Raw genomic sequence first — 12,236 nt, 5'->3', positions numbered from 1 at the left:
GCAAAAAACCCCAACTGTTGGGGTGCAACTGGCAAGGTGCCGAGTTGATAAAATTCAAAAAATCACACTCAAATTGTGAAAAGGGAAGACACACGCCTAAATCCCTAAAAAGACACTGGTACACATAAAAGAAAGGAGGGTCAGAAGGACCCCCCATATAGACACGCTCATCGGGCCGACAAGGCTCGAGCCGGATGAACTTGGAGACGGAAGAGTCACAGATCCTATGCGATTTTCACATCGCATTGATCTCCATGAACGACCTAAACACACTCTGGAAATCCCCCACGTCACCCATGACCCAGTCGTAGCCAAGAATGTCGGGGATGGGCTCCTTAGGCTGGTTCTCTGCCTTTTTCTTTTCGGCGGTAGCCGTCCCGGTAGCCACCGTCTTGCCGCGCGCCTTGCCCTTGCCCTTGGCAGGCGCAGAAGAAGCGGCACCACTATTACCAGCCATCAAGAAGGAAATAAGATTTGAGAAGAATGAGAAGATAAGGAAGTCGAAGTACCTGATACTCCTTTGACAAAGAAAAGAACAGAGACAGAGAAAGCAAGGACGGAGATGGTGGAAGCTAAGGAGCAGGAACTGGCGTGCACAGGAAGCCAAAGAAAGAAAGAAAATGAGAAAGAGTAAAGTGGATGGGAAGAGGCGCGAGGGAAAGAAAAGGTTTTCCCCAAAATTCAAATGGCCACAACACGTGTCAGCCAGGGGGCATAACTGACGACACACTTAATGAGCCCCATTATGACAAACACGACCATCATTACATAACCGTCACTTCCCATTAACACGCCGCCTGCGCGTTCTCGAGAACGAGGCGACAGTTATGACACATGGCATATTGACAGACATGCGTACGCGAAGGGTCACGACCCCTTGACGAGCTCGGTCTCAGCTCCTCGACCCAGGTCTTCGGAGCTCGGGGGGCTAGTGTACTATCCCTACCGCTACACCGAGCTCAAGCTCGGCATCTCAGCGCGAAGTGACCTCGGGCACGCGCTAGGTGACGTCAGCTCGACATCCAAAGAAGATCGTAACTGATCTCAGGCCCAAGGCCCAACGAAACCCTAATTCACATTAAGGTACGTGTATTACTTATATGAGACTCATATTCCCACAAACCCTAACTTTGGCATCGGAGTCTCTTTTGCAGGTTCCACCCCCATCTTGGAGCATCAAACGTACCAATGAAGGAGGCTCACCGATCTTATCCAGCAGATCGTCCCCTACGACCGATCTCCGGTAAGAACACTTATCAATTTGAAAACTATCCAAGGTTCCAAAGTAAATACTTCATATCACAATCATAAATTCTATATTATAAAACAATATACATCATGATTCTTCAAACTACACAAAGCATAGAAAATTCATAAATTAATCGTCTTCTTGATTAGTACATTATATTATTTCAATTCTTCTATTGAAAACAATTAAAATAAACCTTAACACTTTCCCAAAGGTTATCCATGTTCTAAATTCATTTTTAAGGTCAAAATAACTAAATTAAATCATTTTAGAAATCAACTATAGAAAACAAAACAACAAGTGCATCAAAAGTGTCAAAACTTGATTATAAGTACTAAATTGCTCATAAATCGATTTTTCATAAAATAAATGAGTAAAAATATATTTCCACACTTGGTAAGAACATTTTAAACACTAGAATCTATATTAAAACAGGGTTATCATTCCCAAAAATTACACCATTTTCGTGTTAAAGAAAGAAGATTTTATAAAAGTACTCAAAACTTGTTTTAATCGTATCTTTTGCTAGAAAACTCTGTTTTAAATGATCTTTGAACCAAACTCGAGGTTTTCATACCCAAGGAATCCATTTTTGACATAAAAAATTGGGAATAACCAGTATATCAATGCAAACTAGAATAGGATAGTCACAATTTTTTTTTCCAGATTTTATTTTCTAAGATCAAAAGAAACTACAACAAATATGAGTTCAATGGTTGGGATCAACTCCCCTTACCTCAAGGAAGCTTTCCTGAAGATGGAATGAAGAAAACAAGCTTCTAAACAATTTCCCCTAAGGAGAACAAACTTGAGGTAAGTTCAAAGAGAAATAGAAAAAGAAAATCAAAGGAAGATGAAGTAGGAAGCTCAAAAACTAACTTGTTTACCATATATTTGAGTAGAACAAGAAGAAGTACTCTAGAAAAAAAAAGGAGAAATGGAGAAGGTGAAGAGAAACTAATTTTCTCCTTTCTCGGAGTGGTTGCAAGAAAGTGACAGTGGAGAGGAGAGTGAAAATTTGAATTTGTTTTAAGAAGATAACTTATGAGATAAACTTCAGGTCATATCAATGAATAGTGACTCTCTCTCTCTCTCTCTTTTTCTATAGATGTTAAATCCTTCTCTCTTCTAATTTAAATTCACAAGACTATAAAATAATTTAAAAAAAGAGAAGAGTTAAATAAAAATAAAAATAAATAGATATATAAAATACTTGCTCCAAATTAATAGTTATAAGTAAATTTTGTTTAGAACTAAATTTTGATTCTTATTGAAAATATTCTTTCAAACTAAAATTAATCTTTTATTTAAATTCATGTCCTAAAACAAAGAATTAACAACTTGAAATAATTCAATTCATAAATATAAAAAAAATTATAATTTAAATCATATGTGTAAATAGAATAAAAAAATTCATGTATCAAATAATTTTTTTATATAATTCATAACATAATATTTATGAATTAAATAAATATCAAATATATATATATATATATATATATATATATATATATATATATATATGGGAGCATATCAAGTGAGAAGAATTTATTATGAGAAGGTGAGAAGGTTAAAATATAACCCTTAGATTAATCAAGTGAGAGAAAATTTGGGATTTAATCAAGTGAGAGAAAATTAATCTAAGGGTTATATTTTAACCTTCTCACCTTCTCATAATAAATTCTTCTCACTTGATATGCTCCCTATATATATATATATATATATATATATATATATATATATATATATATATATATATATATATATATATATATATATATATATATATATATATATATAATAAAGGTAGGGTGTTACACGTACTTGTGACATTAACTTGCATACTACCCAAGTCTTGAACTCCCACATTTTGCCTCCAACTATAACCCACTCACCCGATGACCCAACCTTTAGTTCTTCCCCACCCCTAGATTCCACTTCGATCTATGCCTTTCCTTCAAGTATTCAATTGCCACCTTCCATTCAAAACACAACCCCATCTACCCCTATTAACTCCTTTGACACTCCAAAACCTTTCAAAGAGGCCAAAGAGGGACACCCACAAGCCTCTTTTATGTGGCCCATTTTTTTTTATTTCAATATTTATGCACATATGTAGGTTACCTTTTGAATCAAGGTTATAGTATCTTGTATTTAATTAAGTTGGTTGTGGCAATTAAAAAAATACGAACAATCATATTTAGAATTTTTATTCTTATCTTGGTAGTATAATAGCGTAGCCCTAGCAACCTTCCTTTGTTGTCTAGTGATATTCACAAAAGAACAAAAAATTCCTAGGTACAATGACATGAACTTGCATCAAGTCATGTTGAAGCAATGAAAACACAACCACAAAACCTACCTTATTAAAATCTCGGTTGGGATTGACACGAACATGCGTCAAGTGGTACTTCAAGAAATGTAAACTAGAGACTGGAACATTGTAAAACCCTAACAATAAGTTACCTTATTTCTTTCTTATTGGACTATGTCATTGAGGTGAAGGTAAAAGAAATGCAAACAAAAGTTGCAACAATGTAAAACCAATATAAAAGGATAAATGCAAAACAATAATTTCCTCCATTTCCTTCATTTTTTGTTCTTATATGCAATAATTCGCTTTAGATTGGGAATGCCATTAATTAAGAAAACAACCTCTTAGTTGTGAGACAAATATATGTCTACCATTTGGTATAAATATATAAGTTATATTTGTGAAAGGGGACAATCACCCACTAATATTTCTCTTGCTGCGCATGACATTGTTGCTAGGAAATAATAGGCTTTTTGACCTCAGTAAATTAAAAAAAATTAAAAATACACGAAATAAATTAAAAAAAAAAACTAATTACCGAAATAGGTGATTTTGGACAGGTAAGCACACACGTGGCACTGAAAACGCCTGGGGGTGGGCGTTTTTTAGAAAACGCCTCCCCCCAGGCGCCATGTAAGCTGATGTGGCACGGTCAAAAGAAAACGCTGGGGGGGAGGCGTGTTGTACACGTGGCAGAAGATTGTTGATGGCGCCTCCCCCCCAGGCGCCATGTAAGCTGACAGTCAAAAGAAAACGCTGGGGGGGAGGCGTGTTGTACACGTGGCAGAAGATTGTTGATGGCACCCCACCCCCAGGCGCCAAGTGTGCTGATGTGGCACACACTGAAAGCGCCTCCCCTCCAGGCGTTTTGCCATGTGTGGGTGCGCACGTCAGTACAGATTTACAAAAACGCCTGAGGGCCAGGCGCTATCAAATTAGTTAAATGTATTGGGTTGCACAAGATTCATTTGTTCGGTTTGTGGTCCAACGTATTTTTTTATTTGGTGGTCCAGGTGCTTCAAGTAAGTAAGGGTTTTTAAATATTTGTAATTTTAAATTTTAAATTTTATATGTTCTATGTATGTATCATTGTTAGGTTTGTATAGTAGAGTGGTATAAAAATTAAAAGATAATTTTTTTTTAGTTTGAAGTTGAAAACGAGAATGAAACACCTGGAACGGGCCGTTCTGAGAAAGCACATATTCAGAACGGGCCGTTCTTGTTTTTAAAGAATGGTTGGTAAGATTTGGTTTGGAACGGCCCGTTCTTTTTTTAGAACAGGGCGTTCTGAATGAAAAATTTACCTGTGATTAGTTCCCTGAGAACGGGCTGTTATGAATTCAGAACCGGCCATTCTGAAATCAGAACGGGCCGTTGTGAATTCAGAACGGCCCGTTCTGAAATCACAACGGGTCGTTCTGAAGTCAAAATGGGCCGTTCTGAAATTCAGAACGGCCCGTTCTGGAATTAGAACGGGCCGTTTCAGTGGACCAATTAAAATTTTTTTAAATGAAAAAGCTATTTAATTTGATTTTTATAATTGAATATATGTATTTATTGCAATGTTAAAAGTTGTGATATTATACTGAATATTTGAAATTTAAAAATTTGAGACACAATATGAATGAAATATTTAATTTGATTTGTATTTGATTAGGAATGTCTCGTAGAGGTATTGATTACGTACCTGATAGTGATGAAGTAGACATTGTTCCATCAAATGAAGTATGGACAGATGAACAATTTTTGGCGTCAATGAGAAGTGCAATGGCAGCAAGACAGGCTGAAGAGGCTCGAGAACAGGAGCCATTGTCTTCGTTGTCACCCCCTACACCAAAACTTGGGGATGATGACGAAGAGACATCGAGTACACGTGACATTGGTCGTGTTATTCCTGGACCAGCTGGTTTGGTCCAAGCTACAATGAGGAACAGGGAAGCTGAAAATCCGTTGCCAACACAAGAGTTTTTGGCTGATCTTAATGGACTTGCGATGTTGGTGTTCAACTCTAACCCGTGGCGCTATGCTATGCATTATGTGAAATCTAGAGGTTTGTTTAGCATATTAAGTTTGATGTGTGTAAATTTAATGATGCAAATAATGTTAACTATAATTTGTATTTTTTTAACAATAGGTCTACCTGAAGTGACTCCATTGATTAATATCGACCACAATTTACAAAGAGTCCCAACAGTTGTTGCTTTTGTGGAGTCTATGACCCCAACTGGACAGGGAAATTATACTATTAATTTAAAGGTATGGTTAGTGAATTTGTTATACATTAAAAGAAAATATTTTGTAATTAATTGTAAATATTTATTTCAGGACCCAACTGCAGTGATTGATGCAAGCTTACATTACAAAGTTAAGCAACACCGACAATATGGGGAAGACATTGTTGTGGGGTGTGTGTTCATTCTGAAACAGGTAAAATTTGTTGTATAAAATGAAATTATATGTTATTTATGTGTTGAATTGAATTTGTTTGTTTTTTGTTTAGGTTGTCGTGTTTGCGTTTCCGTGATCTTTACTTCCTCAATATAACTAAAAATAATATAAAACGGGTGAGTAGTATATTAGTTAAATAAAATTTATTTTGTAAGTAATATTGTTTAACAAATGTATGTTAAATTTTTTTCAGGTTATTCCGAAGGATATCTGATTTGATGACAAAAAGTATTTGTAATTTAGTTTTAGGTTTATTGTTAATTCGAATGGTTGTAATTTAAATTTTATTGTGAATTGTAATATTTAAATTTGGATAATATTGTTATTAAATATTCGTGAAAAAAAAATTTATTTATTAAATATTTATTGTGCACTTTAGTTATATGTATTTGTTGTTGTTGTTTTATAATTTTGTAATGAAAAAAAAATTGTTAAATTATGCACTTCATATTATTTTATTATTTTAGTTAAGGTCCATCTGCCTATAAATGTAAGTGTGTGTGTGTGTGTGTGTTTTATGTTCAGACACTTTCTCTTCAACTTAAGATAGAAATATTGTAGTAGTGAGTTCGAAGAATGGGTTCAGCAACAATGTTTGCTCTTGTGTTTCAAAATGTTCAGATATTTCAAACTCAGTACGGTCTTGATTATGCCATACAAATGCCATCTAGTGGGAGAGTTATCAAACTTAACGAAGACATGACACTTGTTGATTTGTTGAATGAGGTACATATGAGGTTGATCAAAAGGGATAGCAAACGCAAAGTCAAGTTCATTATCATTGTCCAGTTAGATATGAAGATGGAGGAAAGCAATATACTCCACATCCTTTAACCTATGATGAAGATGTGGCATTCATGTTTCACAAATTTGCAGAAGACCCGAATGAATTACTACTTAATTTGTTTGTTACTTTTGAAGATCTGGAGCCTCAACAATTGCAGATGTGGAACATGGTCAATTCATTTGAAAGATAACTAAACTTCATGTAGGGTTTAGGGTTTAGGGTTTTCTTGTTTGTATCGTTGTTTATTTTGTAAACAGTCAGTGTTTACTTTGTTAACTTCATGTATTTGTTGTCGTTGTTGTTAAACAATAGTTAAGTGTTTGTTGAAGTTTAAAAGTATTGTCTTAATTTGAATGTAGTAGTAAAGTGTTGAAGTATTAATAATATTTACGTTTGTGATTAACAAATGTGATAATATATTGGTTACAATGAAAAATAAAATTTGAAAATGTAAAGTATAAAGTAGGTTAAACGAATTTCCCTGATTGCAATGACAGAATCGACGGTGTAGATCATCTCAAATTTAAATTTAGTGTTCATTGGTCAGATTTGTTGTCTCCTAGTAACAGGGGAAACGAACGGCCCTGATCGCACCGACAGAATCAACGGTCTAGATCATGTATTTTTTAAATCTGTCACTGTTCATGGGTCAGATGTGTTGTCTCATAGTAGCAGGGGAAACGGACGGCCCTGATCGCACCGACAGATTAAACGGTGTAGATCATCTTGATTTTAAATTCGTCACTGTTGATGGGTCAGATGTGTTGTCTCCTAGTAGCAGGGGAAACGAACGGCCATGATCGCACCGACAGAATCAACGGTGTAGATCATCTCGAATTTAAATTCGTCACTGTTCATGGGTCAGATGTGTTGTCTCCTAGTAGCAGGGGAAACGGACGGCCCTGATCGCGCCGACAGAATCAACGGTGTAGATCATCTCGAAATTAAATCTGTCACTGTTCATGGGTCAGATGTGTTGTCTCCTAGTAGCAGGGAAACGAACGGCCCTGATCGCACCGACAGAATCAACGGTGTAGATCATCTCGAATTTAAATACGTCACTGTTCACCGGTCAGATATGTTGTCTCCTTGTAGCAGGGGAAACGAACGGCCCTGATCGCACCCACATAATCAACGGTGTAGATCATGTATTTTGTAGACAAATGCACTGTTCATGGGTCTATAAATATACGAATGCCATTGAAAATATTTCACCATCCAACTTTTTTGCCTTTAGTTTCTTTTGTTATCTGATTTGTTGCATAGCTGCTGTGTTTGTTATTTAGTATCCGTTAAATTTTGTTTAAATCATGTCTTTCATTTGTGTAGTGTATTACAATGGTACAATTAACCAAACTGCTGAGGGTTGTTCATTTGTGGGTAGTCATAAAACCATACGTATTAGTCGTGGTATTGATGTTGAATATTTAAAGAATAAAATTCATGGAAAGTTACATCTTAATGCTAATCAAATTATCTCCAACATACAATGTAGATATTTACGTTGTCTTGATCCTGTATCATATGAAAGTGTTGATGTATGTGATGATGAAGATCTTGAGTGTATGTTTGATAGCTTTGAGAGACAATATAAAATGAATATGATTGAATTGTATGTTCATGTAGATGTGGTTGTGTCATCTTCAATTCATGTTAATGAAACTCAGGCAACCACTAGTCATCATGAATTTGAACAAACAACATCTTATCCGGTAACTAACATCCCTAATTTACAACCCAGAAATGTTCCAATCTCACCACCAATAAATCATCCTGACTCAAACATTGATTTTGAGACAAACTTGAGTGACGATGATATCAATCTGGGACAAGGTGATGAAGCCGACAATTTGAATTCATCTGATACAGAGGATGAAGAAGATGTAAATGCAAACAACAATGTCAGCGTGCAATCACCATATGAAGTTGAACCTCCCAGCCAACTGAATCAGGTTTATTTCAAGTTCTATTAGTTTGATAAATAATATGGATATTGAGTTAACATTTTTTTCCCATGTAGGACCTTCAAATAATCCATTTTGGACAGAAACTCCACATTACAGTTATATTGACTGGAATCATCCAGATCTAGAGAGTTGGTATCGTGGTTTAGATGTCCCTAATTCTTGGAGAGTTGGCGACGAGCTATATATCGGCCTTCGTTTTCACACAAAAAATGATGTACAGATGGCTGTTAAACATTATTCTATGAATGCACATCAAACTTTTGTTGTTGTTGAGTCTGGCCAAAGGGTTTTCTCTGTCAAATGCCCTAATAGCAATGAAGATTGTCCTTGGAAACTAAGGGCAATTATGTCTAGTAAATTGAACAACAAATGGGTCATCAAGAAATGGGGCGGGACACACACATGTATTAACCCCATGCTATCTCAAGATCACAAAAAATTGGACTCTGAGTTCATATGTTGTTGTATATTAGGTTAGTGCATATTTAACTATGGAGTTAAAACTTATCATATGACTTTTTCTAACATGGTTATCATTTATTTGTAGGTATGGTTAGGGAAGATGCTTCCATTTCGATTTCTCTAATTCAAGAAAGAATTAGTGGACAATTCAACTATAAGGTGTCGTATCGGAAGGCATGGAAAGCCAAACAAAAGGCAATTGAGAGGGTTTATGGTGACTGGAGTGACTCATATGATCTTCTACCAAGGTGGTTGGACAGGATGGTTGAATGTTGTCCTGGGTCTGTGTATAAACTTGAAACCACTGAGTACGTGTCAAACAATATAGTGGATCCAAATTTCCGTCAATTTCATCGAGTCTTTTGGACATTTAAACCAGCATGTGATGCCTTCAACTACACTAAACCCATTATACAAATAGATGGGACATTTTTGTATGGAAAGTACCGAGGCACACTACTAATCGCTACGACACAAGATGGAAATGCTCGTGTGTTACCACTTGCATTTGCAATAGTAGAAGGAGAAACACTAAGCGATTGGTCATGATTTTTGTCTAACATTCGTCGATATGTTACGAGAAAACAAGGTATTTGTTTAATAAGTGATCGACACCAAAGCATAAAGTCAGCAGTGGCAAATGCCCAAGGGTGGCAACCACCTCAAGCATATCATGTATATTGCATTCGAAACATCGCTAGCAACTTCAACCACCGATTCAAGAATACTAAACTTAAAGAAGAATTGATTAACATAGGTACTAAACGCTTTATTGTTTTTTATATGGTGTAATGTTTACTTTAATTTTATAAATATTAATACATAAACTTCTTATATGGCAGGGTACACAACCAACAAGCATAGATTTGAAAGAAGGTTGGAAAGGTTCCGTGAGGTCAGCCCTGAAATTTGTCGTTGGATTGATGGCATTTCCCTTGAAAAATGGGCAATCGCACACGACGAAGAAGGACGTCGATATGGACACATGACAACAAATTTGTCCGAGGCAGTCAACAAAGTCCTTAAGGGTGCACGAAACTTTCCTATAACTGCGCTAGTTAAATGCACGTATGCTAGGTTGGTGGAGTATTTTATTCAAAGGTTAGGTCAGGCAAACGCTGACCTTGCTCTGGGTAAACGTTACTGTCAGAAGTTAATGGATGCTATGGAAACAAATCAACAAGAAGCAACCTCTCATTTCGTTCGTAGGTATGATTATGAGTCTACAAGATTTGAAGTTGAAGAAATCTTCAATGCAGTCACACAACAAGGTGGGAAGGTTTTCAATGTTTTTCTAAATGAAAGAAAATGTGAGTGTGGTGCTTTTCAGGCGTATAGATATCCATGTTCACATGCAATAGCAGCCTGTGCACACGTTCGTATAGATCCATTAACTTTTGTTGATGCCGCATACACTAACGAATACATCAAAGCGGTATATTCAGGTCAATGGTTCCCACTTGGAAGTGAAGAAAATATTCAACCTACTAATGGACCTCGTATAGTTCCAGATGAGACAATGATACGTACAAAGGGACGCCCAAAATCCACGCGCATTAGAAATGAAATGGATTGGACTGAATCCCAAAGGAGGCAACGATGTGGACATTGTAGGCGTGAAGGGCATAATAGAACCAATTGCCCTGTGCTGGCTGAAGATGTATTCAATAACGCATAACAAGTTTGTATGTTGCTGTGTATTTAAAGAATAAAATTCCTCCATTGTTATATCATATGTCAATTCTAGTTTAATTAAATTATTCTGTTATACAATAAAATAATTACAACAACGTTTACAGTAACTATTAATACAAATACAAATTACTTCTTCAACGTATTCTCGTCTTTCTGGAGCGTGTAACCAGCGTGGTCCGATGACATATCAACTGTAAAAAAAATTTGATATTAGTAAGGAAGACGTTCAATATTATTTTTAGGTAGGCCCTATAGTTTGTCGCTGGAACACGTTCAATATTATTTTTAGGTTGTTTTAATTCCAATACTGCTTTATGGAATTGTGTTAAAACATATATAGTTCTATTTTAACTTTGCGATTTTGGTCCTTTAGTGTTTTTAATAGGTTTGATTTGGTCTTTTCGCCATGATTTTAATAAGATTCGATTTGATCATATGCCACATAAAAAACTATTTCAACATGTATAGTTAAAAGTCAACCTTATTTATTATTATTATTATTATTATTATTTAATGTTAGCCGTTAGAAACTTAATAGAAAAGATCATTTTGAATCACATAATAAACATAAAAGATTAAATTAATTTTTTTAAAAGATAAAATTCAAGTTAATTTCATAAATAAGATAAAAGATTAAAAGTATAATCTTTTAATTATTTTTAACTAACACGAGTGCATTTGGGAAAGTCATTAAAAATTAGCTTATTTTAATAATTAATTATGTATTTAATCAATTATAGTCAAAGTAAGTTCTTGTTTGGATAAATTTTCTTAAAAGTGATTTTGAGATGTTTGATTTCGTTTAGATAAAAAAAATCAATTTTATGTAATAAATTAGCTTGAGAAGAAAAAATAGGATTAAAATACCTTTTTAGTCTATGCAGTTTCATTTAATTTCTCTTTTAGTTCATATAATTTAAAATAAATTTGTAATTTTTATGTTTACTTTTTTTAATCCTTTTTAATTTTATAGTTTAAGATAAATATTTTTATTTTCTATATTTACAAATTTTTTAATCTTTAGTCATTGTTGTTAATTTTTTTAATGTTATTTCTTTTATGTTAACGTTATAAAGATATTAATTCAATTTTTTTGTGTTTGATATCAAACTTATTTTGTTAGAACTACTTTAAATTAGATCTTTCTTTCAACATTTTATTTCATATATCTTTTGTACCCTTATATATAACCCATATTGCTATGACATTTTTGTAATGTCACAAAATTGAAAATCTCTATCATACTAATATAAAAACAAATAACATTACAAAAAAAATTAACAATAACAATTAATTAAAATGATTAAAAAATTA

At 34.5% G+C, this 12,236-nt stretch overlaps 2 protein-coding genes across 2 annotated transcripts; both read left to right on the top strand.

The window, feature by feature from the left end:
• Window positions 1-8,784: 8,784 nt before the first annotated feature.
• On the top strand, window positions 8,785-9,776 carry LOC145957186 (uncharacterized). Its single transcript, XM_083073403.1, has 2 exons — window positions 8,785-9,169; window positions 9,313-9,776. Exons 1-2 carry the CDS (start codon window positions 8,785-8,787, stop codon window positions 9,774-9,776), a joined length of 849 nt encoding a protein of 282 aa, XP_082929529.1.
• Window positions 9,777-10,062: 286 nt separating this feature from the next.
• On the top strand, window positions 10,063-10,905 carry LOC145957185 (uncharacterized). The gene has a single exon (XM_083073402.1). It carries the CDS (start codon window positions 10,063-10,065, stop codon window positions 10,903-10,905), a length of 843 nt encoding a protein of 280 aa, XP_082929528.1.
• Window positions 10,906-12,236: the final 1,331 nt, after the last annotated feature.

The sequence above is a fragment of the Cajanus cajan genome, chromosome 4 (genome assembly GCF_000230855.2).
Source record: "Cajanus cajan strain Asha chromosome 4, NIPB_CcT2T_4, whole genome shotgun sequence".
Lineage (NCBI taxonomy): Eukaryota > Viridiplantae > Streptophyta > Magnoliopsida > Fabales > Fabaceae > Cajanus > Cajanus cajan.
Note: the sequence above shows the minus strand (reverse complement) of the source record. Positions and strands in the feature narration are given on the sequence as shown.

Coding starts and splice junctions, on each gene's coding strand:
- LOC145957186 (XM_083073403.1), top strand. CDS start 8,785: ATGGATATTGAGTTAACATTTTTTTCCCATGTAGGACCTTCAAATAAT. Junction 9,170..9,312: donor ATGGGGCGGGACACACACAT/GTATTAACCCCA, acceptor ATTTATTTGTAG/GTATGGTTAGGGAAGATGCT.
- LOC145957185 (XM_083073402.1), top strand. CDS start 10,063: ATGGCAGGGTACACAACCAACAAGCATAGATTTGAAAGAAGGTTGGAA.